Consider the following 26,960-nt stretch of genomic DNA (forward strand, 5'->3'; position numbering starts at 1 on the left):
TTTTTTTTAGATGTTTACTCATCATCCCTTCTTTATATGTAGTAAATCTTCCATTCCATATTTTCTTTTTAAAAATTCTCATTCGCTTACTTGATTTTTGGTCTTACTATTTTACATTTTCATGAGTAAATCCACTATTCTTTTGGACTAATCCAGCCTTGGAACTGGAAACTTCTGGAAAATCGTAGCGTAGTTAAGGAACATGGTAGAGCTTTATTCCAAGTTTCTGGATTATTTTTCCACCTTTCATTTTTTTTTGGCACGAAAATGTAAGTAGAAAGGCTGCAATTCTGGAGCATTATTTCCGTTCCTTTCGAATTTGCTTTTAAAAAAATGAGATTTGATTTGAAAGAAAAAGTTGTTAAACTGCTGAGGTTATTCATTAGTGAAGCGTAAATGTTATAATAGTATTTGATTTTTCTAGTGTAGTAATATTTTCTTGGAAATATGTGTACGTTAGAGATGGTGCAGTGCTAAATGTTGCTAAATTTTTTTTATATTAATCATTTCTTATTAGGGTCTCTTTATCGAAGGCGACTTGCAAAGATTTGTTGCTGGCCTCGGATATGGCGTATCGAACAGTATTTCCAAGGTGGGGATATTTTTGAGGCTGACTGAGCGTTATATGACGTTTCATTCCTAGATTCTTCAAAATTTGTTTGAGTTTAGCTGGCCTCCTCTGCAGCGTCTGGAGTAGGAGCGTTGACGTTTGATCAGGAGCATGAAGCGAAACGCCGACATAACATGATACGATCACACAGGTAGAAATCAATTCTAACCCTGGGTTTGTTCTTATTTCCTGAGATTTCTTGAGTGATTCCTTCTTAGCACTACAACGACACCGCTGTCCCATCTGTATTCTGGCGTGAAGGGACTTGGCGTTGGGGTCCTCGGTGGAATGACCGCAATTGTCACGAATACTATCGCGGAAAGTCGCAAAAGTGGAATAATGGCTGTAAGTGTAAACGGGAACTTTTTTTCTATAGTTTGGCGCAAATGTGTACTTTGTTGTTGTAGGGTGCTATTCGTGGAATCACTACAGGAGCTGTGGATACGGTAACAAAACCGGTGCAAGGATTGTTTGATCTAGTTGAAGGAACAGCGTCAGCAATGAAAGAGTTAGCTGGACCTTCCACAGGTAGTGGACGAAGATCAGCAGCTAGCGGGTAAGTGGAAGGCAATTTTTTTCCTTTTTTTCAGTTTTTTTTCTGTCTTATGTTTTAAATTGCTCCATTTAATGCAAGAAGAGTTAGTGCTTGCTGCTGCGCAGAAGCAAAAGCATTTGCATTTCTATTAGTTTTTTTTTTCAAAATTTCAGTAGAGTGCGACCACCACGATTGTGTAGAAATCTTTACCATCTACTCCCACCCTACAGTCTACAGTTGGCAAATGCTCAAATGGAAATGATGCGAATAAATGGTTACTCTACGAAGGAACGGTAATTTTTTTTAAAACTTTGTGGTCAGTTTGGGGGTACTATAAATCGCTCCCACTATCTTTACGGCAGCATCAGTCTGCGCGAGAAATGTTCCCCAGTGCTCTTTCAACAGGAAAGATTATTATTGTGATTATTATTATTATTCTTTCTATTATTACTATTACTAATATCGTCATTGTTATTATTATTGTTATCATTGCTATTATTGCTTTTATTACTATTATTACTGCTATTAATATTATTATTATTGTTACGAGTAGTATTATTGTTACTACTAGTAATGATATTACTATTACTGCTGTTATTGTTAATATTAATATCAATATTGTTATTGTTATGACTAATTTTACTACTTTTATTTCTGTTACTATCATAATTGCTATTATTATTAGTTGTAGTATCATTACTGTTGTTATTATGATTACTCTTATTATTATTTTTGTTATTTTTATTTATTATTGGCTAGCTTTTTATTTATGTTATTATTAGCGAAGAATCTGATCCAGATTTTTCGTTTCTTTCACAACGAAGTAACAGAGATTTTTCTCAGATTACTCGATGTGGAAGTGTGCCTTGAACAGTTCAAAGGCGAAGACTTGATACGACAGTATGTATTGATCTCTACTAGGCAGTGTTATGTGTGCAGACAGGTAGCGTCAAGCGTTTATGCACTTAATTCTGTCCCACTCACACGCTAACGTCACGTTATTACGTTTTTAGGTGAATGCAGAACCATCCAGCGTGATTTTCCGGATCCCCTACAAATATCTTAGGAGCGTTCAGCCTCGCCCAGAACTCGAAAACTCACTTGCTAGTCTAGGTGATTTTGGGAGTGTAGGAGGTTTTTTTTTATGGTAGCCAACTATTGACGTCCGATTTTTTTTTACAGAAGTGATCCTGGATACCGATGATAAGAGAACTCATCCATCACATATATGGTGTGGTAGATTCGAGGTGGCAAGACGGTTGGCGGAGAAAACGATGCGAGCAAAGCATGAATACGATCACAGTAAACGCACCCTCACCGCTCAGGAGTACGAGACTGGCTGAGCGTGGACACCGTAGCAGCGGGAACACGAGGACGACATGAGAGGTGCAGCGGAAGCGAGAAATGTTTCTAAGTTATAAAGTATGGGATTTTTGTCAATTTAAATGGGTGGAGTCGTCCCATTAAATTGATTTTTTTCTTCAAGACATCCGCGCAAAGTTCGTTCTCCTATTTAATTACGTGCTTCTTATGTGTTTTCTGCCACAATAGCCCATACTTGTTTCAAATACTGTTTAGTATTCTGTCATTCGTGTTGTGAATAGTTAGAACTCTAGTGGAAATTCATTGAGAAACTGAGAAATTGTGGATAAGTAGGAAGTTGAAGATGTTTCCGAAGGTAGAATCTAACTTTCGTTGTCATTTCTTGTTCTTATCCGATTTTTACTCCATTTTTATGTTAAGTGCAACATTTGCTTTACATATGCCCTGTCTTCCAAGCCTCTAGTCATCTTCACGTAGGTTACGGTAATTGTGGTAATGTTTTTTTTTTCTCTTCTTTTCTTGGAGGAACGAGTTCTCCCTTACTGTGATCGCATTTACATTTGACCCTTGGTGTTGTTGTAATGACTTCGGTATGGGTAGATCAAAGAGGGTTTTTCTTTTCTATCGATAATATCGCTCCGGGAATCGATCTATGTGTATTTTACTGACGTGGCGACTTATTCATTATTCAGTGCATTATTACTTGCTCATAGCACTCTAATTATACATATTGCTACCGTCTGATATGCGAGTTTAGCATTGAAACTTCCGATTTTCTGGCACTTTTACTGCTTTGATGATCAACTGTGATAGAATGCGTACTTTCTGTGTGTTATTAAAGTTTTTTTCTCGTTTTTTTTCGTCTTTTTTTCTTTTTGCTTGAAAAAAGGCAGAAACGGTTCAAAACCTTCTCTTATTTAGTGGGAATTTTAATGTGTATTAGCTGATTGCATAAATTCGTCCCCGATCCAGAGGTAGACTGTTGAAATTTCAAAAATATAGTTTTATTAATCAAGAACCTATTCTTCAGCGTTCTTTACAATTGCCAACCTCTGAGCAATCTCATCGGTTGTAATACTTGGGTTTTCTTCTACTAAGATACTCACAATATTCATACTCATAAATGTCAGAAGTCCGTCCAGAATGGGGGTTGATTTTCCAACGTAGGATTTCCATTTCGAAATCTATCAAACCTTTTTTTTAACGCTCTGGAGAGCACGTGTATGATCCAAGTACATTTGAAATGTTTTATTTTTCTTGTGCAGTCCAACAACACTAACTCCTTTCTGAAATACGTGAAGCGTTGCATGCTGCAAAAGCACATTTTAGTTCTTAGAAAAACTTGGATTTTAAATTGGAAAAAAATTTGGAAACATTTGGAAAAAAAATTTTCCTGAAACACATATCGACTTATTTGAACAATGCGTGGCAAAAAAGTGATGCAAGACACTGTAACCTTTCAGTATATGCGAAAAGTAAGCAAAAATACTGGTGTTTAATCACATTTTACATTTTAATGCCATCAATGAAAATAGAGCACGAAGGTCGGTCGGTTATGAGGTCGTCCAATACTTTTAAAGGGAGACAGTGCTCGAGTACGGTAATACTTGAACTCTTTCATGATTCACTCATATGACCCCACCTCAATTCATTCACTTTCGCAGCATCTAGCGAAAAAGGACCGCTGGTGCCACATTATGTTGCGCTCAGAAGATTTCTGATGAAAAAAACTGTTTGGATTTGTTTGGTTCGATATTTAACCAAACCTAGAACGAATAATCATAAATAGAGAGGCATGTTTTGTGCTGTTTTTGATCTATAGTTGGGTCAAAACGACATGAAGCACGAACAATTGCGCAAGCGGCTGCGCTCGAAGCGGCGCAGTGGAGCGCTTGGGATCGTGTGGGGATCCTCCCTACTGCTACCCATCTTTGCAATTCTCCACGGTCCCACCTCGATTCCTACCGCTGTCTCCACCGCAGCGCTTCGAGCACAGCCGCTTACGCAACTGTCCGTGCTTCATGTCGTTTTGATCCGACTATACATGTGCGTTCGGAATCGATCTGTTAGAGTTGCTTCTTCGTCTTCTGCACCTTATCCTTATCCTAATTATCCTTAGAGCCAGTTTGGTCGGAGGTAAGCATAGGTGCAATGCAATCTGCGTTGATCATTTTTACCATCCATGTTTTCTTGCTGAGTTTGTTTCGTGACACGTTGAAGGCAACATGCCACGAAATTTACGATGTTGGTATCATTTTTAACGAGAGGACGTCCGGAGAATTAGCGCAGAATAGAAGACGTCGTCAGTAGCTCATTATTGCCCGTTCACTCGCAAATTTACGCTTGCACTCGCAAGTGTGGCACGTTACTGATCGTTTTGTAGGGAAATTCAGTCGCCAAGCCCGTTTCCCACGCCATTTTTCAGGATAGTTGGGGAAAATTGAGTGTGATTGCTTTAATACTCATGATATACATCGCTAACACTATTATGGTCGTTGAATGGTCCCAAAATTTCGTGGTTTGCTGGTTTTAAATCTTTGTCTTTACTGTATGAAATTTGAAAGCATGGCTCGAGACAACCGGAGCTAGTATTGTGCTGTTTCGATGATTTCTTCATATATTCTTCATGACTTCACTTCAATGCAAGTGCTAGATATAAAATAGACTCCTAATGTTATTAAATACAGAGTTTGTATGCTTACCATTCTCGTTATCTCTCCGCCGGAATAATATCGCAAATTTCAGATTCCTCTAGTCTTAAAAAATTACGGTTAATGTCGTTACCACCGAAGAAGCAATATGGTTTCAGAGTTTTCGTATGTTCCTGTATTTTTACGACTGTGACGATAGGTTTGTTTGAATAATTATGTGTTTCTTCGAAGTATTTTCGAGCACGTTTTCTATTCTGCCAGTGCTTGCCTCCTTCCCTTGGAACTTGTTATGCTTTTTTTTCTTCATGGGCTTAGTTTTCTTTGACGCTTAGTTTCAAGAGAACCATTTTGGCTGATCTCTTTCATAAAATTAGAATTAGACGATGAACAGAATTTGTTTATGGGGTAATATTTTCTTGCAGCGCTTGTTTTGTGGGATGAACGACGGCAACGCGAGAGGCGACAAGAAGGAGTGAAGTATAGATTAAAGTCGATCCAACAACAACAAAACATGCAGGAATACGAAGAACAACGGCAGAAATATGAAGATTATAAAAAAGCTCATTCTTTATGATTTCCGTAAACTACTACAATAATATTTCCATTTTTGGTGGAGATTTAAATTTTGTTTTACTTTGTAATAATTTGTTCTTTGTTTTAGCGCTGTTTTAGGTTCTGTAGAATTAGTACTAGGATACTACCTCTTCAACGTTAACGTCGTCTTCACGTGGTAAACGTTGCTATCGTTAATACTCTATTCATAGTGGAATTTTGTTGTTAAATGTTGTAAATTTCTATACGCTCAGTTGTTACTCTTTTAAAATAAAATATTCTATTTTGTTTAAGCTTGCGATGCTTTCTTTTCAAGGTAGTACCCCTTTTATTCTTCGTTTCATCCGTATTTTAATTTTTTTTTCAATTTTCTTTATTTTGCTTTTGAATATTTGTTGCTATTTGAATATAGTTGGCGCCGAATGTGTTGAATCTACCGATCGCAGTGCGCCTTTGATTAAAGCGGGCCAGTGAGAGGGGAAATGTGAGGCAAACAGAGAGAGATAGAGAGAAAGAGGAAGAGAATGAAAGAAGGAAGGAAGGAAGGAAAGAACGAGCGTGTTCGGTACGTCGCCGTTCGGTGCTGACCGCACAAAATAATAAAAATAAATTTAAAAAATTTTGAATTTAGGGTCAACTATGCTAATCACAACGGGTTTGATGGGGGGTCGTGGAACTGTTCGGTTAATTGCAGCCAAGCCGACAATGGATTTGCTGAGGTTAGGTTTGAATATGGTATATTCTATTTTTTTAGTAGATTCTGGATGATTGGGGTTCTACGATGGTATATTTCCATCTGTTATCGAGTATATATGCTAAAGAATGATGAACATAAGAGCGTTTTTTTTCCTGGAATTTACCAATAAGTTGTTCTTGCAGGTTCGCTGGTTCATTTCCATTGATTAACAACAAATGGAAACCAGATACCGTCTATCTCTACCAATTTCCACGTTCACCAGTTCTGCCCAATCTTTCTCCTTTCTGTCTTAAGGTGGAAACGTTTTTACGAGTGAATGGCATCAAGTATGAGGTATCTCTTTTTTTTTTCTTTAAAAGAACAAGTACTGAGAAATTTTTCTACTTCCATATAAGACTTTTTAAAACGCTGGAAATTAAGAAGACACCATTTGCAAGGCATTTTGTATAAGATCATCATCATAACTTCCTCTTTTTTCTTATTTTCCTATTGTTCTTTGTGATTCTATTAATCCTATTAGCGTTTTATTCAAATATTTGCCATCAATCTTCTTACGGGACGTGTAACGAGCAATGAACTTCTGAACTATAGCGTGAATTTACCACTTTTCGATTTATTGCTTATTATATTTCATTATTAGTAGGAATACAAGGAATAATATCACAGATATAAAGTCTACCGTTGCAACTCAACTATTTCTTGCTGGAAGAGGTACCGGCCTCATTTCCTCCCTAGATAGCAGAGATTGGGCTGTAAATTGTTCGCATGGGTCCTATCATCTATCTTTTTTTTTGTTTGTAACATTTTCCACTCAATTAACTCTTCCTCACTTGTTTGAGTCATTCATTCTCTTCGTACTCATTTATCATGGATGATTTTACCTATAGCAATTGCCGGGATTGATATTGCTCCTGTCAACATAGTTGAGTGTGCAGAGGATTTTGACTCGTGGTCTTGTAATCCCCAGTTTCTGCCAGTTATTGTTGATTAAATGCGCATATTTATGATATATTCAAGGATAGCGGCGGTGGCAGCAATCATTTATCGTCTGGTTATTGCTTATGATTGAGACTGATTCATTTGTTTATTTATTACGGTCAATGGCGTGCCAGAAAGAATGTGCCAAGTACAGATACAAATCAAATACAGTAAATACATAGTGAAAGGCAGAAAAAAGGATAGAACTATCAGTTCTGTGTATACGATTCCTATTCTAGGTATCTTTGTACTTAAACCCACCTATTGATTGTAGTGAGTTCGCGTAAAACTGAATTATTTATCCGTGTTTGGCTAAAGAATATTGAAGAATAGATTCGAGAACGTCTTCGCTGTTATCAGTTTCCACGTGTGATCCTTCCATGCAGCCATGAGCCACTGATGAAGGTTCGGGAATACCACGTCGTCATTGGAATGTGTGATTCATTGTGGTTCACGTCATTCAACGTGATTCACAGCGAATCCACTGTGCACACCTCTAATTTCGTTGAAGTGCTGTAATCGCAACATTATTGTCGTGATAATCTTTTTTCTATACTCGCAAAATTGTCAGGTGTTTTATTCATTGAAAAATAAAGGACATATTGCTACGAAATTGCTGTTCAGAACACCTTTTTCCTTATCTTTAAGAGGAATTCCAGGATATAATATTTCTTTGAAAAATCTTACGATCAATGAATGACTCCTGATCTGTTTTTTTTATTCAGGTCATAGGGACATTTCGCAAATATCGCTCATCACGTGGTCTATTACCATTCATTGAACTAAACGGCAAAAGGATTGAAGACTCTCAAGTGATCATTTGGGAACTGCAAAAACATTTCAAACTTGAGGTTGTACGCTGAATTTTCTTGTTCGCGATGATTTTTTCGCGAAGGCTATAAGCTTCAATGATTTTTTTTAGGATGGGCTTACTGGCTCAGAACGTGGAACCGCACGTGCCTTAGAGCGTATGGTTGATGTTAGCACATTCTAGTAGGTGCATTATATGAATTATGAGTTTCTTGAAGGTAAATTCTATAAAATTTGTTTCTTTTAGCGCAATGTTGTACGATAAGTCGGTGATAAATGCACCAGCATTTATGAGTCGAGCGGTGACTGGTATACCGTTGCCGGCGTTTCTTTCGAATTGGTTGGCCAAAAGGTTCTCGGAGACGGTGTGTTTGATCTTCTGTTATAAGTTATAATTATATTATATATTTTATCATTTATATCATTATTATTTTATAATATTATATATTTTATCCTCCCCTACTACCCTCTTTAAACGAGCGAAGATGGCTACACGAATAGAGATTGCAAAGATGAAAACAGAAAGAAATTTATTCTGCATTGTGTACTTACAGTTAGGTCAATGCAGCCTTATTTGTAGTATAACTGCGTGAGTAACTGCGCCAGTGGTGGGACCCTCGGAAACTCTAGTTACACCGCAGAGCGATTGTCCAATCGTGCCACTTCCAGCGCAAGCAGTTGTATATTTGTGACTTTGATTCATTTTTATTTAATTTCCCGCAGAGATCCTTCTAGCACCGATAGAACACATTTGCGCAAATCCAACTGATTGAATATGGACCGTGGCAGTGGGTTGGCAGCAAAAGGACGAGTTTGCAGCTGCACAGAGGTACCGTAACGGAGGACGATGGGGCAGGATGCTAGGAATAGAGCAACTTTCTTGACATTTATGTATACTAGATTATTTAAAGGTTACTGTCAAAGGTTCTATTGCCTTACCGTTACGACACATAAATCGGGCTGGTGGAACTTCTTACTGTATCGTTAGAATTTGGTAGTTTTTCGAGGTGGTGGCGAACGCAGTGATTATACCTTTTTTTTGTGGTCTTTTGACCCGCGAAAAATCCGCCCAAATCTTCCGCTTCCACTACATTTAGTAATAAATTTGAAAGAATTCTTAGAATTTCGAACTCATATTATACATTTGTTGCCGTCTATGCATACTATTGTAGTCATCACTTGCTTTTTTTTTTTCAATTTACGAAGTAGGAATGTGGTTTGAAGACATCCTTTTCTTGGATTACTAATGTTTTTTTTTAGCTAAATTGATTCTGCAATAATTTTTTCGTTCTTTAAAATTCTAGAGTCTCACTTGTCTTATTTGGTTAAGTTTTGTGTCCCCTCCTAATATTTGTAATATTGCCTTAATTTTTACCATTAACTAGTTTTGTCAAATGAAATCAAAATAACTGTAATATGTATAAGCGGTTAGGAGATGTTCACTTGATTGTAGAGAGAGCTGGATTGACAGTAAACTTACCAACGATGAAACTAACAAAAAAACTCTGCTTCCTGATTGCTAATCAATATTTTTATCCGTCTGTTTCAGATCAGAAAGCGGGTCAATGGTGTTTTGGGTGGACTTCCAAGAGAAGACCTAAAGGAATTATTACGGCGGGATATTCGAGCGATAGATGATATTCTTCAAGACAAGAAATTCTTGTTTGGTGGCAAAATGACTGTGGTACGTTTTGTGTTTTTCTTTCAGTTTTTGAAAGGAATTTTATTTGTATAATTGCCGCAATGACCAATATTTCTATGTATTCCTCACTTGTTTAGTTTCTTTTAATATTCAGACAGACTGCGCTGTATTTGGTCAACTTTCAACTACGTTTTTTCTTCCATATCGACAACTGATCACGGATCTGCTCGAAGATGAATTCCCTCGTGTTCGACATTATTTGCAAAGGATCCGCCGACACTATTATCCTGAATGGAAGGATGAGTAATCTCGGACTGATTTCATATTCGCTAACCTCGATTGCTGTTTTGTTCCTCGATTTATTGCTAGAAGACATTCAAAATAAAACCTATCTCCAATTTTTAGTCAAATCCAGCTTGTACTACTAGGATGCCTCAGATATTTTCGAGCATTTTCTAGATTGATTAGTTTGTATTCGATTCCCGTTTTATCCTATATACTAATATATCAATACTGACGTTCCTGTGTAGTTGTACATTTTGACCGAGTTACACGATAACTGCCAATTATTAGGATTACGAATAAATAGATGCTCATATCTTCGTGATATGGATTTTTGCTCATACGTTCGTAATACGGAATTTTGACAATATCTGAGGGAAATTTCTGGAAAGGTAAGCGCGAAAAATTCGGAAAAAGGTGTTTGTTTGATAAGTTAGCTATCCCGTTCCCGTGTATGCCGTGCTGCTGTCTTTGCGATGAAAATAATCCTTGTTTTGTGTTTCTGTGGGTCGCTGGACTCGTCAATTTTGCTGTGATTATGTGATCTGTGAACACGATGAGGTGAGGTATTCCTTCATTTGATCAAAAAATGAGGTATTTTTTTTCCGAAAATTCCATAAATCGTATTATAACATAGGCTGAACGCTGTACTGATATGGTGGGTAGAGGTTGACGGATGGAGCGTTAGCCTGCTTCCATTCGGAAAATTCTCGCTGAAAAACATCGAAATTGATTTGTTTCGCGTGTGTAGGTCCTGAAGCGATAGTGACAGCGGCTTACCCAAGCGTTCTGCTCGAATTGGTGTATTGTCTCCTTGGAGCATTTTTTTGCTAATAGGTCACGTTTCCATGGTGGTATATCTGGTGCTGTGAACTGAAAGTAGCGGAAATCGGAATATTCATGAAAAAATCCAACAATCGTTTAAAACTACGCTCACCTTCGCTTCCCTGAAATATTCCGGACTGTAGAAACGCTTTGCTTCTTCAATTCTGCGTTCGGTCTTAAATATTTGTGTGTTGAGGATAATTTTAGGAGGAGATCCACGGATATAGTTGGATCAAAAAGTGGCGGGTGCGCTCGAAGCGGTAAGGTGGAGCGTAGCGGTTGTAATGTAGGAGGGACCCTTGCTGAGATGGTCCCACAACGATTCCAACAGCTGTCTCCACCGTGCTGCTTCAAACATTGCTTACGCTTACACAACTGCATTGTGCTTCATATCGTTTTGACCTTTCTACGGAGTATTGGTTTCGGAACTATTCAACCTATGGTATCCAAACCAAATTTTTCCCGATTACGGTGCTTGAGTGGGTTTTGACCCCGCTGATCACGAATAGAACATTCATTTGATGGGAAAAGTGTTCTAAGTACAAAAAATCGACAAAACTAAATTAGCAATGGAATTAACTGTCGTTAGCGTTTTATTGTAGTAACAGAACAAAACAACGGAACGAGGATAAAGTTTCGTTGGGGGCCCACTCAGTGGCGCCCTTATTTCTCGAATTAAATAATCAAATCAATCGTGGCCCTAAGGCCTAAGCATTAGTCTTAGAGGATCTATGACATGTAAGCTTAAGTTACTAAGAGAAAAAAGTAAGTTAGAGCTTAGGAAAAAAAGAGCGCCACTGAGATCCCCCTCCCCTTAATGACACCCCGGAACCAAATAAATACCAACTGAAGAGAAGCAACGTAAACAGTGAGAGTGTTATTATATTAGAAATATAATAACAATATTAGAAATAATATTAGAAATCGAGAATACTAGAAATAGGACACGGGTAAAATGTAGTTGGGAAGGACCATTTAGTGGCAGCCTTATTTCTCGACGTAAACAATTAAATCAGTCGGGGCCTAAGGCCCAAACATTAGCCTCTTAGAGAATCTAGGACATGTAAACTAAAAGTAAGTTAGAGCGTTAGTGAAATAAGAGCGCCACTGAGTACACCCCGTACTACATTTTCCCCCAGGGACATAATATTAGAAACTCAATGGAGGATTTGAATAACGTTTTCATGGTGGTTTCTAATAAAGCCAAAACAAATAACACACCACACTAATAATAACATGCTCCGCTCTAGGTCCGTCTCAAACGGGAACCGCACGCGTACGCGACGCGCCGGTGATCGAGTGGGACGTGCTGACCACAACGGGTCGCGACAGTAACTAACATTGAAATTTTCAGTACCTAGAGCGGTTTTCGCATGAAATGAATGTTTTATTCGTGATCAATCCGACCAAAAACCTCTAAGGGCTCTCCCTCATCGGTGAAAAAATTGGGTGAGGTACCATTCCTCAAATAGCACCGAGGTCTGTTTTCTCGACGATTAATTTTAATAACACGTAAGTATACGGGAACTGCAAACCTCTTTGTACTTCCTTGTTACCATCGCCTTCCGGTGTTCATTGATAACATGGACGTCCGCACCGTGACTGATACTGTAAACATCAGTGTTGATGAGGGTCCATTGATAAGGCGGATTGTTGTGCTATTTTTTCTCTCTGCTTTTTTTCCCTGCCGGATTGATTTTTGGTGAAGGAGAGAATCCATGGAAAATTGAGGATTCTCATAAGAGCAATCTCACTGTACGAGTAGTTTCAGAAGAAAAAAAAAACACCTGAAGCCTGCTGTAGCTGCGTAAGCAGCTGCGCTCAACGATGGTCATCATGCTCCAGAGACTGGAATATTCCTAGTTATTTTTCTTTCGTAATTTAGATTTCTTTAGAATCGCTTGAAATGGTCTTGCGGGATTTTTTTTCGTCTATTAGTAACTTAGGTAACGAAATTGGAATTCAGAGCATAATACTAATAATTAGAAAAAAAAACTTGTTGGCTAGCAACAGTGAACTGACTGGAAATTTACATGGTCTTAGTGTTGACATCAGGAGCAAAAAGCAAAGCGATAACTCCTGAAGCGGTGGGGGGGGAAGTGGGGAAAGGGAAGTACATAGTCTCCGAACATTCAATCGAAAAAAATAAACTCTAGAAAAAATGACAAATAAAAAGGAAAGAAATCTTAACAAAATCTAGGATCAATAAATAATTCGGAACTCGTCCAAATTCTACGATTTTTGCAATGCTTCTGGTTAAGGTAGCCCTATACCTATCGACTAGAGAGATATTAGAGGGAGAGAGAGACGTATACACGAACAAAATACGGATTTTATGACATTATTTGTTATTTATTATTTTTATTTATTCATTATTTTTGCTCCTCACCAACTCCCTTCCAATTGAAATTTATTTTCCGGGAATAAATACTTATAATAAATAAATAAATTAATGAATAATAAATAAATATAAAAAATAAATAATAAATATATTCAGAAAGAAAAATGTACCAAATCGTAATTGATGTTCGTACCTTCGTAAATCTTCGATAATAGGATCGCTTAGAACCGGTACAATCGGTGTAGAATTTCGATTACTCGATTGTGCTCTGGCTTTTTCCAGCGAGGATGTTTTTCCTGGAAGAAAAAAAAAACGTTAGGTTTCATTTAAAAAAAAAATCCCTCCAGAATCGCTCAAAAATTTTGCTATTCGCTAACCTTGTGGTTTATTCGTGGATTGATAATATTCAACGTGGTCAAATGCTTCAGCAGGATATGGACGAAGTGAAATCCCCTTAAAAAAATTCCATCACATGCGTTGATGAATATTTGTACACATTTTGTAAAAATATGTCGGCGATTACTTCAATTCGATTGCGTCGTTGTTCAAATGAGAGCACCTCATTATCCAGTACCGTATCCAAATCTTCCAATACCATTGCTGTCTCAATTTCAGCGTCATGATTTGCTATTCTTCCGTAGGCGCCGCTGTTTATTCTGAGGAATATTTACTGTTTAGAGATTTGTTTATTTTAACACCGTTAAATCTGGATAATGTTAAGAATCGCCCACTCTGTAGTATGTCGTCTAGGCGCTGGCATAGGTTTTGACCTTGGATTCGGGTTGGAAACCTTTAGCTTCGGCCTGAAATCTTTGATATTTCCCTCCATATTGATATTTTCGGATTAGAATTCATGGAACCGTCTGTAGTTTAAGTCGAATAAAAGCAAAAATTCTGTCAGTAACAATGAAAGGTTTTTTTTAGTCGTAGGAATCATCATAATCCTCATTTTTCTCAGATTTTCCACTTGAAAACGTGACGAGAAGTTATATCTTTTCACAATATTTTGATATATTATTATTAACTTATATTTTGATGTGGTATAATTTTTTCGGCAATATTTTTTTGTTTGCTGTAGGGTTAGTAAATATAAGCTGCCTGTACTTATATTTACTTGGGTAACCGTGACGCGGCCGCTGCGACCCACGCAACTTATCTGCCGAGCAGCTCGTTTGCGTGAAACCCTGCTCTAATCGAACGCGCACGGCGGCCGCGAACATAAGTATCGACATCCAGATGTTTAGTTTTCTTGAATATTTCTGGGATATCTAATGAAAAAAGGAATAACAGTAACGGTAATAGCGCACCTAGACCTATTTGTTCAATTTTTAAATAAATGGAGTGAAATTTAATGGATTCCCTGGCCATTATAGTCAATTTTAGTCGGGGGAATTTTTTTGAGGAAGCATTACGATTTTTTCTTGAAGTACGTTTGCAGTGATTCGATGTGCGAGTCGATCTTACCAGTATTGTGGTTCAGGCGGAGGACGATAGACCGAAGGTTGAGGTTGAGGCTGAGGTTGCGAAACTGGTTGCTGATTATTCCTCCATGGAATCACATTTGATGGGCCTAAAATTGCCGTAAGTGATTAATTTTCCGGACGACTTGTGGTTGATTTTATTTTATTTTTTTCGAATCTGCAGCTTTGGCTCTTCCTTTTTATGTGGGAACTGAATTTTTTGAGAGAAAATTGCATTCTTCACTACCTAAAAAAACACTCAATTTTTCCCCCGAAAAGAGTAAAATATTAGAGCACGTATCAGTCATGAGCTATTATTATTAGCAGAGGAAGAAAAGTCTCATGTCTCGTATTATACTCATTCATATCTTTTTTCTTTTTTCTCTCTTCTTTTTTTTTTGAAAATCATGAAGCAAATTTTTTTTTGTGGTAGCCTATTGTAAAATTTTTATGCGTTGCATGTGTTGCACGTGCACCGAGTTTGACGGATCGAATCGGGTCGTGTGAGGAACTCGTGACTGTATGTGAAGAAAAAAATCAATAAACAAAAAGAAATTGTCATATGTACACATGATGACAGTCGCATTCCGGATAGTTTTTCGTTTTTAGTATGAATGGCAGTTTATGAAGAAGCGCTTCCAGAAAAAAAGGATGTTGTGGAGATAAGAATTATGTATTCATGTCAGGATCGTCCTATATGTGTAGTGTTTGCTACCCTATTGTCATATATGAAAGGAATCCATCGCTTTTTTTTATATTTCTCGTGAGAACCGAAATGTCATAAAAAGTCACGATGGGAATTTATTCCTACCTATCCTATCGGAAATTATTCCTACCTATCCGTCAGGGATTTATTCCTAATTTGTTAAGAATAATGTAATTATATAAATTATAATGTTAGTTGTTTAATTCCTTCTCTAATCTAACTGTCTTATTCTTAAATAATTTCTTTATTGTAATTTTTTTTAAAATTTAATAACATTATGTCAATTATATCATTTTCATAATTTGTCATTAATATTAATCTTATTGTATATTGTTATTATTATCTATATTGTATTAAATCTATGTTGTATTATTATCTATATTATTATCTATATTGTATGAAAGGAATCCATCGTTTTTTTTTTGCATTTCTCGTGAGAACCAAAATGTCATTAGAAAAACCATGTCAGGAATTTATTTCTACCTATCCGTGTTGATTTCAACAATTTTGTCAATAATAATATAATTGTATTAATTATAATATCAATTATATTAATTCGTTCTTAACTGTCCTTTAAGTTGTAGGAGAATTTGCTTTGACACTAATTTAATTTTCTAAATAAATGGTGCAACTACTATTATTACTGAAATTGTTTGTACTACGCATGCTATAGAACGCTAAGGGTACCATCAATGCTTTCTACAGTACTCCTATTTTTCCATGTCATTGATAAAGTATCACATCGTGTAGATTAATTTTATTATTTTATTAGTGAAATTGTAATTGAATAATTTATGTTAAATGAAATTAAGTTATTTTACGGTATAATTCTGTTAATTACTCAATCATGAATATTAAATTAAATCCAATTCATTACAAATTCAAAAATTTTTCAAAAGTGATTTTCACTAACTTTTATGAAAAGGTAAACTTCATGGTAGGTTGTATCGAAACTTGTATGCGGAAATAAAAATTAAATTGGACAAAAATTGTAGTAGACCGCAAAGTCGCAAAAAATTGACAAAGTAAACAATATTTGCGTAGATTTTTTTACAGTAAGTGCTATCATACAAGTATATCTTACTTCATGCACTACTATTAACTCTTGTTAAATGAGAAAAGTTAATGAACTTTAGTGTTTTTAAGTGAAGAGATTTCATTGTTTCTAGAGATCCCCATCAAAAGAAAAAAAAAATAAACGTATGACATTCTTCACCTAAAAAAAATTTTCTAGAACTTTTTGACATAAATTTGTGGAAATACATATTTCCATATGATCCACAAAATTTCCATACAACATAAAATCTAGGCGCAAAGACGAGAAAGTGTGAGCTTTTTTTAGCAAAAAAAAAAAAAAGATAATGTCCCAGGTAAACATTTTTTCGTTTCAGCTACCGTACCTACCTGGTTAGGTGGGGGATAAGCTGCCCAATGGTTGCTGAAGCCAGGTATTCGAGCTTCATTCTCTCTCTCATATTTATTTATTTATTCACAAAGACCAAAGGTAATAGAAAGGAGAAAGCTGATTTTTTTGTCGAAAGTCAAAACAAAAAGGAAAAGTTGTGCGTTTAATTTTTTCGTGCAAAGAAAACTGGCGCAGTAATTTTTGTGGCAGATAAAAGTTTTCTGCCACTAATAGCGTGGCAGAAAATACAACCGTATTTTGTTCGAGTCAGAACAAAAAAAAAAAAGAAAAAAGAAAAATTCAGCACTTTGTATTCGTTTTGCAAAGAGAATTGGTGCAAAGCAAAGCAAAAGCTGTTATATGTTTATATGTTTATGTGTATTATGTATGTATTTATTTTACACAAATACGCAAAATACTGTATTACAGTACCAATCGCTATTTGTACATACTGTATCATTCGCATCACTTACTATGTAATTTACTATTTCTTTAATATCATATTACTAAACTACATCATATCATATTATTAGTTCCCATCAATTCTTCTGATCTTTTTCGGTGTCCTACTGGTTTTCTAACTCTGGGAGGTAATTTTGGGAAAAACGTCTGGAAGGTATGTAATTATGGATAAACGTACCGTTTTGTTTTGGTTTATGTAAGGTGTAGTCGATCGGTGGATCAGCTATTGGAGAATAATGTAGAACAGATGAGGATTGTCGCATAGCACTTGTAGCCGATGACGGAAACACTCGGATAGCGAAATCGTCCATTTTTTCCCGGCGTCGCTTCGTGCTTATATGTGTTTGGCGTGGCGATGATTTCACTGAAAATGAATCAGCGAAAACGTGAGGATTTTCAAATGCGCCACGAGAGAAACATAGAACGAACGCTATCGCTATTGTACTAACAAGAAGTCATATCATATTTGTTTATTTATTTATCTATTTGTTTATTTAATACTCTCAATGATACGCCAAGAAGTAGTTGTGGAAAGGAGAAATAGAAAATAAATACAGTTGATAGATAGTGAAAAGACAGAGAAAAAAGAAAATAATGAGCAAGGATCAGTTCCGTGTACGTTTCCGGCCTTTCCGGATAAGTAACAGTAGTCAATGAATTTTTTAAAAAATTTAATACTAATTAAATTAATTCATTAAACTTAGTTTTAATTTAAAAATCAATAATATCGTTGGTTTAATTAATTCATTCATTCGTTGAAATTAGTCCTAATTTAGAAGTCAATCATATCATATGTTTTCTTCTTCATTAGAGTTAAAATTAAAATTAAGTTAAAATTACTGTAATTTTGTTGATTAGAATAGAATTTACGCTTTTCTTCACTTCAAAGTTGTGATTTATAAAGTGAAGCGAAAAATAAACAATAAATAATCATAGGATAGAATCATCTTCGAATAAAAATGAATGATTGAACATCAAAAGATTATTATCAACAATTCCGTTACAATAATAGCCGAATTCCCTTGAATGTTCCCTTTCGCTGTCGAAAAAACATTTTTTAAAATTTATTTTATAACAATTGCTGAATTTTCTTAAATGTTTCCTTTCACCGTCAAGAAAACGTTTTTTTTTAATTTATTTTACGATCATTTTAAATGCAGGATATCATGAGTCTGACATGTCATGGATTTCTCATGGAAAACTTCTATACGAGGTCGTAAACTGTGGAAAACCACGTGGCTCCGCTCACCTCGCCGTGATCGTCGTCAGAAAAGACGTGGGAATCGTTTTAATCCCTACGAAGTGCATTAGGACGCTCCTCTATGTACATGTTCCGTTCTCCTCAGCGGTCTATTCATTAGTTTAACTTGAATGGGCTGATGAGGAGACCTTATTAATCCTCGAAGGCGCGCTTGTTGATGCGGCGCGTACGCAAAGGTGGCGCGTTGCAATGCAAGTCGTCGTAAAAAAAAACGGCGGCTTCCGGGTCGTTTTTTACGACGAGTACGGAGAGATGAGCGGAATCATCCTGGTTTTCCACAATCTGCAACCATCTATAGAAGCTTTCCATGGGAAATCCATACCGCGTCAGATTCCTGGTATGCTGCCTTCAACCACCACCGCATGTATATTGTAAAGTGTGCCGGGAAATTTTATAGCTTTTCATGATAAGGGTAGAAAAACGGCATGTTAGAATGATAAGGCAGGAAAACTCTGTTCTACCGAGATTATAATCCTGAAATCTTTTTCCTGATCATCAGTTATTTAGGGCTCTTAAGCAATTTTTGTTAGGAAAACTGTTAGATTTCACTTTTTCGAGGGAACCATCCGAGGACTTCCGAAAATTTTCTCGTTAGATCGCTTTCGATCCACAACCTAAGTCTGAGCTGTGAGTTAAGAAGAGAAAAAATCAAAAATATACTCAATCGATAAGTGAAGCTCATTGAATATTTAGTGAACAAATTGTTGATTGAAATAGCTTGGTTGGATAGAAATGAAATAGAAATCAAAAATAAATTATATTATATGAAATAATAACAAATAGATGAGAAGTACAAAGATCAACACATTTCGTTGTACTGGGTTGAGAATTAATCGAAATTTACACGAAGTAACTACTTATAATCCATAGAAGTGCACTTTTATGGTAATTTCCACAATGGTAATTTTTGTTAATTAAAAAAGTTGTCTGCTTCCTAATTAAGGCATTTTTAAATGCAACAGAAAAGAATTAAGTAATAATACGTAGCAGAATGATGTTAACAGCAAAATTCTGAAAATTAGTAGCAAAATTCTGGAAAATTATCCACTAAACTTATCAATTATTCACTCAACTTTCTCCAATTCTCCAACCATATGTTTGCATCTCTTTTTAGTTACCAATGACTGGTTTCTGTCTTTTAAATGTACGGTATAGCAATTTCTACTATTTATTCTTTTTTTTAATTTAATTTAATTTAAATTTAATTTTTAATTTCTATTTTATTTTCATTTTTTTTTTCGCAAAGCAATTTCCGGATAACACCCTTGCATAGTTATATTAAATTTGCTCGTTTAACTCATTAATTTCAAATTTTTCGACGTATAAATTATCCATCGCATGTTTATTTCCTTCATACCGACTGGTCCACGGATGCGTTTTATGCTCCAGAAAGCACTCGAAAAACAAAAATCAAAACAAAAACACGTATGCATGCGCATTTCATGTGTATTTTCTGATTACAAAGACACATGTCAATTAGAAATGTTGCGCTCTTTTTTTGTTTACTATTTTTGAGAGAAAATATGTCGTCGCGATAAGCAACAACAGGAAAAAACCACAAAAATTGTGGGAGAATTGAATTTCTCACATCAATTCGACATCATATTTAGGCCATTCGAAGGCAGATTCTACATATTCCGAGCGAAAACGACCCACGGATGGATACGGTACGCATCGCATCGCGTATAAAATAGTACGTGGTTACGTACCTAGTCCTATTCCTACACTATTACACGGAGAAAAAGATGGAGAACTACTAAAAACAAGAAAAACGTGGCTCCTAGAAGAAGTCGTCATCGGAGACAATGGGACCTATAGCTGTCGTATGCGAGAGATGAAAAACTACGTTCTGGTCCCATGTCCATGAAAATTTAAAAGCGTTGTCGATGTGTTAAAACAGCATCCAAGGAAATTTCCGATGTTGGGATCTGTTTATGAGTAGATAAGGGTAAAGGTTTAGTTCACGAGAATTTCTCCTTGGAAAGTCCAATCGCGTACCGGTTGCGGATTACCCGCGTTCTATCGCGCGTAATAAGTTGTGTCGTTGGAGAGACAGGACCACGAAGGGTAGCTTTATACAGATTCAATTTTTGGATTGCTAGAAAGGATTGAATGTGATTTTTTTTTCGAATTTATGCCTTTATACTTATGAACTACACTAAATATATCGCTATGTATTTGCACAGATATTCCAACATAAAAATTTTTGTGATACTGTGTATTTAGATGAGAAATGTATGGGAAATCACCGGCGGGGTCATCGACGTAGTATAAACATATCGATGGCGTTAGTTCACGTCCTTTACGCTGGTCTTTATACATCAAGCGTAACTCAAGGAAGGGTAGAGCCATATTTTGGCCCTTCGAAATGTTGCTTATGAAAAGTTCCCTTGAAACGGCTACTGAAATAACTCACTGGGAAAAGAACTATGAGAAAAATCTTCTCCCGAAAATTTCTGCTACACTACAGCTAAGGCAAAGGTTGGCCCATTTTTCTTGGATAACGTCAAATTTTGAACGTTGGAAAAATGGAGCACTTGAAACTTTGACGACGTGTTGAGGAAGTCGACAAAAAATCGTCTACTTTCTTGAAGGAACAAAAAAACCCATGCCAAAAAAAAAGTACTCAGATACGTCAGTAGAAATTTCCAGAGCGGTTCTCATCTTATCTTCGATCGCATTTACGAAATGACGTTTTTTGAAGGACACATCATTGAAATGTTCTTTTCACATTTCTCCTATCAGCGCTTCAAAATTTCATTGCGGATTCTTTTACGTGTTTTCAGGAAAAATTTTCTCCGAAGTTTTTGAAGCTAAGTGTTTATTATCTTTTAATTTGACCGTTTTGTCGGCAACTATCTCGTGGAGAAATCCGTGCAGAGTCGAACAACTTTACGATAGGTTTTTATGGGCAGCAGAGAACGGGAAGAGCTCTCGTAATCAGCAAAAAGTGCTTGGTTACAAGTAGAACATGACAATGATAAAAAAGAGGAAGAAAAAGGAAGTAGAACAAAAAAATATCCGAAGAATATTATATCCGAGGAATTGGTTTTTAATTTCGAAAATTTAAATTTTAAAAAACCTTGAACCTAACCTGGAAAAAATAGACAGCAAAAGCAGAAACATTTTTTTCTGGATTTAAAAAAATTAAAAAAATGAAATAAAATAAATGCAAGCTTAGTCGACCACGAACATCGCTTTACCATTAGATCATACTACTATGTAGATATACTTGTTAAAGATTTTGTATACTTATCCGAAGAATTGGTTTTTATTTTCCGAAAATTCAATTTTAAAAACCTTGAACCAAACCTGGAAAAAAAGACAGCAAAAACAAAAACACTTTTTTTTTGGAATTAAAGGGGCTGCTTCAAAATTGAACCGCTTTCCGTTCTATTTTCTTAATTTTCAAATTGAAAGCGTGTTGACCTCAGCAAGCATTTCAGGCTTTGTTCTTTTCTGGAAGAACAATAAATATTATTGACAAAAAAAAACCCGGTAAACAAACAGTTGTCGAAGGATAGAAGAAATCAAGAAAAGAAATGGAATCTTCTGCATTTAACACACCGATTGGATCCGAATCTAACCCGGAAAAAGATAATTTCTTGGTGTTTCTTGATATTGTAATCCGAGCGTGATAATAAGGCGATTTACGTGCGATTAAGCCCGATAAGACATGCTCTTTCTGGAGAAAAAAATAATCTGTCGGTCATAAGCTCTCGGTAAAGACACTTTTTCTGGACCAGTATTATCGTATCCAGAGGAGAAGAAAGAAGAACGAAAGAGAAGGATATATCCTGATTTAGAGCAGAGCGGCACGATTGTTAGGAAGAACACCCACTGAGATTTTTTCTAATAAATTTAACTTTTAATTTTTTCCATGATTTCAAACTTTTGTAGGACTCGCACTCAATTTTAATAAAAGTCTGTATGAAAAGACCAGATTCAGATGTATAGTAGAAAAATATTCGAAGAAATACATTATGATTCGATTTTCCATTTGTCGATTCGATTATTCGAACTCTGATGTTCAAAGAAAGAAGAAAAACGAAATTTAAACACCAGTGTGTAGATCTTCCGAATGGTTTGAAAAGCCAAAAAACTCGGCATTCCCTACACTCATAACATTCGAAGTTTCTCTTGCGAAAGCTTGAATATTCGACTATTCGAGAACAGAATTGGAATAAAATCAAAAACAAATGAAAGTACACACAACAGCTAGCGGTACTAACCGTAGGCTGATTAATCTATGGATAAGTTTTTGGATGTGTTCGTTCATCTATTTCCATTACGACACAAATTAAAAGAATAGGAATGCCATAAAAAATCGATAATAATCGATAATAACTTGTGACGCAAATGGCGAAAACTTAAAAAAAAACATTCAAAAATTTCCTATAACAATAGAGATTTTACGAGTCACAGCAGTTTAATCATAATTTCACAAAAAAAATTCCCCTCAGAATTTCGAAAAAAAAGTTTATTCAAAAAGCCTCTGGGCACGCTTTTGAGCGTAATAAATAAATAAATAAATAAATAGAAAGACGTTCAAAAAAAAAAAAGGTTTGAACAAGAGATTCTCCGGGAAAATCTGAGCTCAGTCCAATTTGGAGCTCATGCAGTGATCGTTGAAACATTGCTTTTTTGTCGGCGAATGAATGGAGCGCGCTCGGAGAAACTCAAAGATCTTTTTTTTTCAAATCGTGATGGTGCGATCGTTGGCGATAAGCGGCTTTATGACATTTACGCTGATTCACAACCTCCAGGCATCGGTTTTCAACCTCAGCTAAGGTCGCCAAGTCCAGTGAGGGCTATAATTATGTGTGGATAATGTCTATCCCTTAATAATTATGAGAAAAACTATGACAGTCATGAAATCATCATGGAGGGGCAAAACAGAGTAACAAAATAAAAATAATAAGGAAATTGTGTAAGTTAACAAAAAAAAATTGAAGAGTATTGAAAAAAGAAACTGAAAGCAAATAAGGAATTGTTTACAGGAAAGTGCACAACAATAAACTCAAGAAAAATTGGAAAAGTTGGAGAAAAATTAGTTTTTTTGTTAATCAGCTGCTGAGAAGGGACCTTTAGAGTTGGAATAAAATGATTTTTTCCCTAAAATAAAAGCTTACTTTCAGTCGTTGCACTTAAATGCGCAACTACAGAAAAATTCAAAGATGTACCGTAGGATAAAAGAAAATAAAACAGAAAAAAAAGATGGAAAACGACTTTTTTCTGGGATCTTCAGGCATAGGTTGCCGTGAAATCTCAGTTTTACTCTTCATTGCTAGAGTATTTAAGGAATAATTTGCCTTTCTATTAATGTCGCTATGAATTATTGGGGATTTTTGCATTCTGGATAGCTATACAGTCACGATATTCTTCCTTTATAGGGCCAAATATACCTCACAGTTACCGTATTTTTTTAACTAAGAAAGTCAGTCTTTAACTAGATACGGTTGGATTTGTTCCATTTTCTTACGTCCTTGAAAAACCTTAGTGGAATCCATTAAATTTAAGTCCTAAATTTAAAGATGAACAGGGACACAATGATACAATGTTGCTATATGGCAAAAAGGTGGACGAGGACGAGTGCTATCGATCGATGATCAATGGGCTACACGAGTTTTTCCGGTAATTTTAAAGGGTTTGAGGTTCATTTCATCTTAGTTCTTTTCTTTCTTCTTTCTGTTTCTTTTTATGTCCTCATTAGTTTCGCTTCTCGTGGTTTTCCGCGGTACGAGTGCAGTATTTCATTTTCTACCCGTTATTCACCCCGTTTGTTTCAAACCATACACCATTTAAAGGCATCACTTCACGAATCTGAGCTGGTACGGATTTCAGGTGGAGTATTTGTATACGGGATGGGAGACTATGGAGAGGAGGGTGATTCCGTCCATTTCTTCCTAATTGCCGTAAAAAAACGGCCCGGAAGATACGGCTTCAGGCGTTCTGGCGCACTATTTTCTAACAAGGAGTTCGGCTGGAGCGCGCCAGCTCTGTGCGGCGCCGCATCTTCCGTCCCGTTTTTTACGGCAATTAGGAAGAATTGGACGGAATCACCCTCCTCTCCATAATCTACTATCCCTTAGAAGAATACTCCACCTGAACTCTGTACCATCTCAGATTTGTGGGGTGATGCCTTTAATCCAACAGAGATACCTCGGATATAGCCCCAGGACAAAAATAGGTATGAATTAGGTAATAGGCTCTGCGTTCGAATAAAAAGTTGAAAAAGTAAGTGAGGTAGGATTTTGACCTAGAGAAAATGCGAGTAGATACAGTAGGGTCAAAACAAGATGAAGCTTGGTGCAGTTGCGTATGCGTCTGCGCTCAAAGCGTCGGTTAGAATCGAGGTGGGACCATCGGGAACTGCAACGATTCGAAGAGTGGTGCTAGCAAGGGTCTCCGCCCGGATCCTAACCGCTACGCTCCACCGTGCCGTTTTGAGCGTGGTCGTTTACGCAAACGCGCCGAACTTCGTATTTTGTTGTTGTTGTTGTTTACACCCGACCACGTATGTTGGTCCAGACGACAGCGTTCGAAACAGTTTCAGTTTTTCTCTGCTTATAATGCTTATTCTTTCCGTTTTTCGTTCAATCTCAATTAAACGCTAATTATTCTCGTTATAAAAAAGAAATAGGTCAGTGGGCATGAAAGAGTGGAATTTAAAAAAAGAAAGAAAAAAAAGAATGAAGAAAGAAGTTTTCGGGGAGAAAATATAGTTGGGGGTTGGGGGGCTGCGAGGACACTCCGTGGCGGCTTTATTTCTGGACGTTGGATTTTCTTTATTTCTGGATGTTTCTTACTTTTTTCGCTTGATAACTTTAACTTGCATGAACTTTAGCCTCTAAAATTTAAATTACACTTACAACTTTAAGTTGCTTGAACTTTAACCTCTTTAACCTTCTAAGACTAATGTTTAGGTGTTAGGGTCCCGTCTGATTTAGTTACTTTAGTTGGTCCCCCAACTACATTTTACCCGCTTCCGGTCTTATATTTTTTACGAGTATACTTTTTACGTGGGAGTGGAGTGAAAGGTGATTTTAATTGAGTACATTCTTAGAGATGTTACTAGTAGTAATGTAATATATGGTGCTTAACGAGAGAGAGAATGATAATTGCATTTCCTGTCCTTGTATACAATGTGAAGAAGAGCAAGAAATTACGTTTAATTCTTCTTTTTTTCAGACTTCCACTAAAAAGACAACGAAGTACTCAGTGGAACCGTCGTGGAGCGAAAGCGAAGTGCATTCCAAGAACTTCCGCTCAACGGACGAACAGACTAGAGGTGAGTTTCATTGAATTGTTATTTTTAGTTGCTTTTCATTCACCGTGGTGAAGTTCTGACTTTTTTTTTCGAAATTGGCGATGCTTGGATGTTCTTTTCTCTTTGTTGTCTTGATTACGTACCAGCGTTATCTGACATCAGTAGTTAAAATTGTTGTTAAATCGTTACTTTAAGCAAAAAATCGAAGAAGGTAAGGTACTAGGAGATTCTAGAAGTTTCTTTCTATAGATTTCGTCATGTGATTTTTTTTCCATTGCTTTTCTTTTATTTTACTCGCATTGTTGCATTTATATATTAAGTTAATATACGCCAGGTTTGTTTTCGGTGATGAACACTTTGATTTTCCAACATTTTGTTGTTCTGTGGCCCTATTTTATTGAAATCATCGTTGTTTTCACACTAATTCATCGTTCCTTGAAGTGATTGACGTAATTTTAAATTTCTTTTTATGAATTGGTGGGTGGGATTTGCTGGTTCTGTGATAACCTAGTTATGGCCAATATTCTTCATCAAACCTTTGAACCATCTTTCTTTTTAGACCCTAAAAATGATCGTTAAAGCATCTCGGGCTGTAACTCGTTCCCATAAGTCCATAAAGATTGTGCGAACAAAAAGACTAACGCTCATAAATTGGTTCGATCAATGAAATAAGGAAAGCGAAGGAGATTTGGGAATTTTTCGAGGGAAAAAATAAGTGAGAAACTTAGCAACTGCACAAAAAATGATAAATAGCAGCAAGAAAAAAGTGTTTACACGCGTAGATGGACAGTCAGCTGATCACAAAAAGTCTTGTGATAACCAGGTGCTGACATAAGGGATTTTTATCTTATCGTTGTGCCGTTTTACGACAGTTGTAGAATTGAATTGAAAAAGGTAATGCAATTAGTCAAAACTCGAATCGTGAATTTATTGAAGACATCGTCGGAAAAAAATTTTACCTCATCTTAAAGGCATCACCCCACGAATCTGAGGTGGTACGGATTTTAGGTGGAAAATTCTTATACGGGATAGTAGATTATGGAGAGGAGGGTGATTCCGTCCATTTCTTTCTAATTGCCGTAAAAAACGATCCGGAAGATGTGACGCGTGCACAAGGCTGGCGCGCTCCAATCGAACTCGTTGTAGAAAA

At 36.3% G+C, this 26,960-nt stretch overlaps 3 protein-coding genes across 6 annotated transcripts in view; 2 read left to right on the plus strand and 1 right to left on the minus strand.

Annotated features, from left to right (window-relative positions):
- RB195_020676 (uncharacterized protein) overlaps nucleotides 1-2,488 on the plus strand; it is a gene marked incomplete at both ends in the record, with an annotated part of 39,097 nt that extends 36,609 nt beyond the window's left edge. For both annotated transcript variants that reach the window (XM_064189073.1, XM_064189074.1), the window contains 8 exons: nucleotides 518-592; nucleotides 670-761; nucleotides 829-955; nucleotides 1,018-1,166; nucleotides 1,319-1,438; nucleotides 1,989-2,088; nucleotides 2,159-2,258; nucleotides 2,328-2,488. In XM_064189073.1, the coding sequence (XP_064044954.1) occupies nucleotides 518-592; nucleotides 670-761; nucleotides 829-955; nucleotides 1,018-1,166; nucleotides 1,319-1,438; nucleotides 1,989-2,088; nucleotides 2,159-2,258; nucleotides 2,328-2,488 (924 nt within the window). The remainder of the gene's footprint in view (nucleotides 1-517; nucleotides 593-669; nucleotides 762-828; nucleotides 956-1,017; nucleotides 1,167-1,318; nucleotides 1,439-1,988; nucleotides 2,089-2,158; nucleotides 2,259-2,327) is intronic.
- Nucleotides 2,489-4,967: 2,479 nt separating this feature from the next.
- RB195_020677 (uncharacterized protein) lies at nucleotides 4,968-10,105 on the plus strand (the record flags this gene model as incomplete). Of its 3 annotated transcripts, XM_064189077.1 has the most annotated exons (11): nucleotides 4,968-4,986; nucleotides 5,214-5,318; nucleotides 5,542-5,596; nucleotides 6,214-6,236; nucleotides 6,303-6,390; nucleotides 6,551-6,701; nucleotides 8,072-8,197; nucleotides 8,269-8,339; nucleotides 8,404-8,521; nucleotides 9,706-9,840; nucleotides 9,953-10,105. In XM_064189077.1, the coding sequence occupies 11 exons, from the start codon at nucleotides 4,968-4,970 to the stop codon at nucleotides 10,103-10,105; spliced, it is 1,044 nt and encodes a 347-aa protein (XP_064044956.1). The 3 variants fall into 3 exon arrangements, with proteins under 3 accessions (XP_064044956.1, XP_064044957.1, XP_064044958.1); XM_064189076.1 differs by lacking the exons at nucleotides 4,968-4,986; nucleotides 5,214-5,318; nucleotides 5,542-5,596; nucleotides 6,214-6,236 and having other exon boundaries at nucleotides 6,311-6,390; XM_064189075.1 differs by lacking the exons at nucleotides 6,214-6,236; nucleotides 6,303-6,390; nucleotides 6,551-6,701; ... (3 more) ...; nucleotides 9,706-9,840; nucleotides 9,953-10,105 and having other exon boundaries at nucleotides 5,542-5,693.
- A 601-nt stretch (nucleotides 10,106-10,706) lies between these two features.
- On the minus strand, nucleotides 10,707-17,590 carry RB195_020678 (uncharacterized protein; the record flags this gene model as incomplete). Its single annotated transcript, XM_064189078.1, has 10 exons — nucleotides 10,707-10,793; nucleotides 10,861-10,953; nucleotides 11,018-11,080; nucleotides 12,441-12,513; nucleotides 13,440-13,542; nucleotides 13,624-13,699; nucleotides 13,770-13,902; nucleotides 13,978-14,049; nucleotides 14,711-14,816; nucleotides 17,458-17,590. The coding sequence occupies 10 exons, from the start codon at nucleotides 17,588-17,590 to the stop codon at nucleotides 10,707-10,709; spliced, it is 939 nt and encodes a 312-aa protein (XP_064044959.1).
- Nucleotides 17,591-26,960: the final 9,370 nt, after the last annotated feature.

This window comes from Necator americanus, chromosome II (assembly GCF_031761385.1).
Source record: "Necator americanus strain Aroian chromosome II, whole genome shotgun sequence".
NCBI lineage: Eukaryota > Metazoa > Nematoda > Chromadorea > Rhabditida > Ancylostomatidae > Necator > Necator americanus.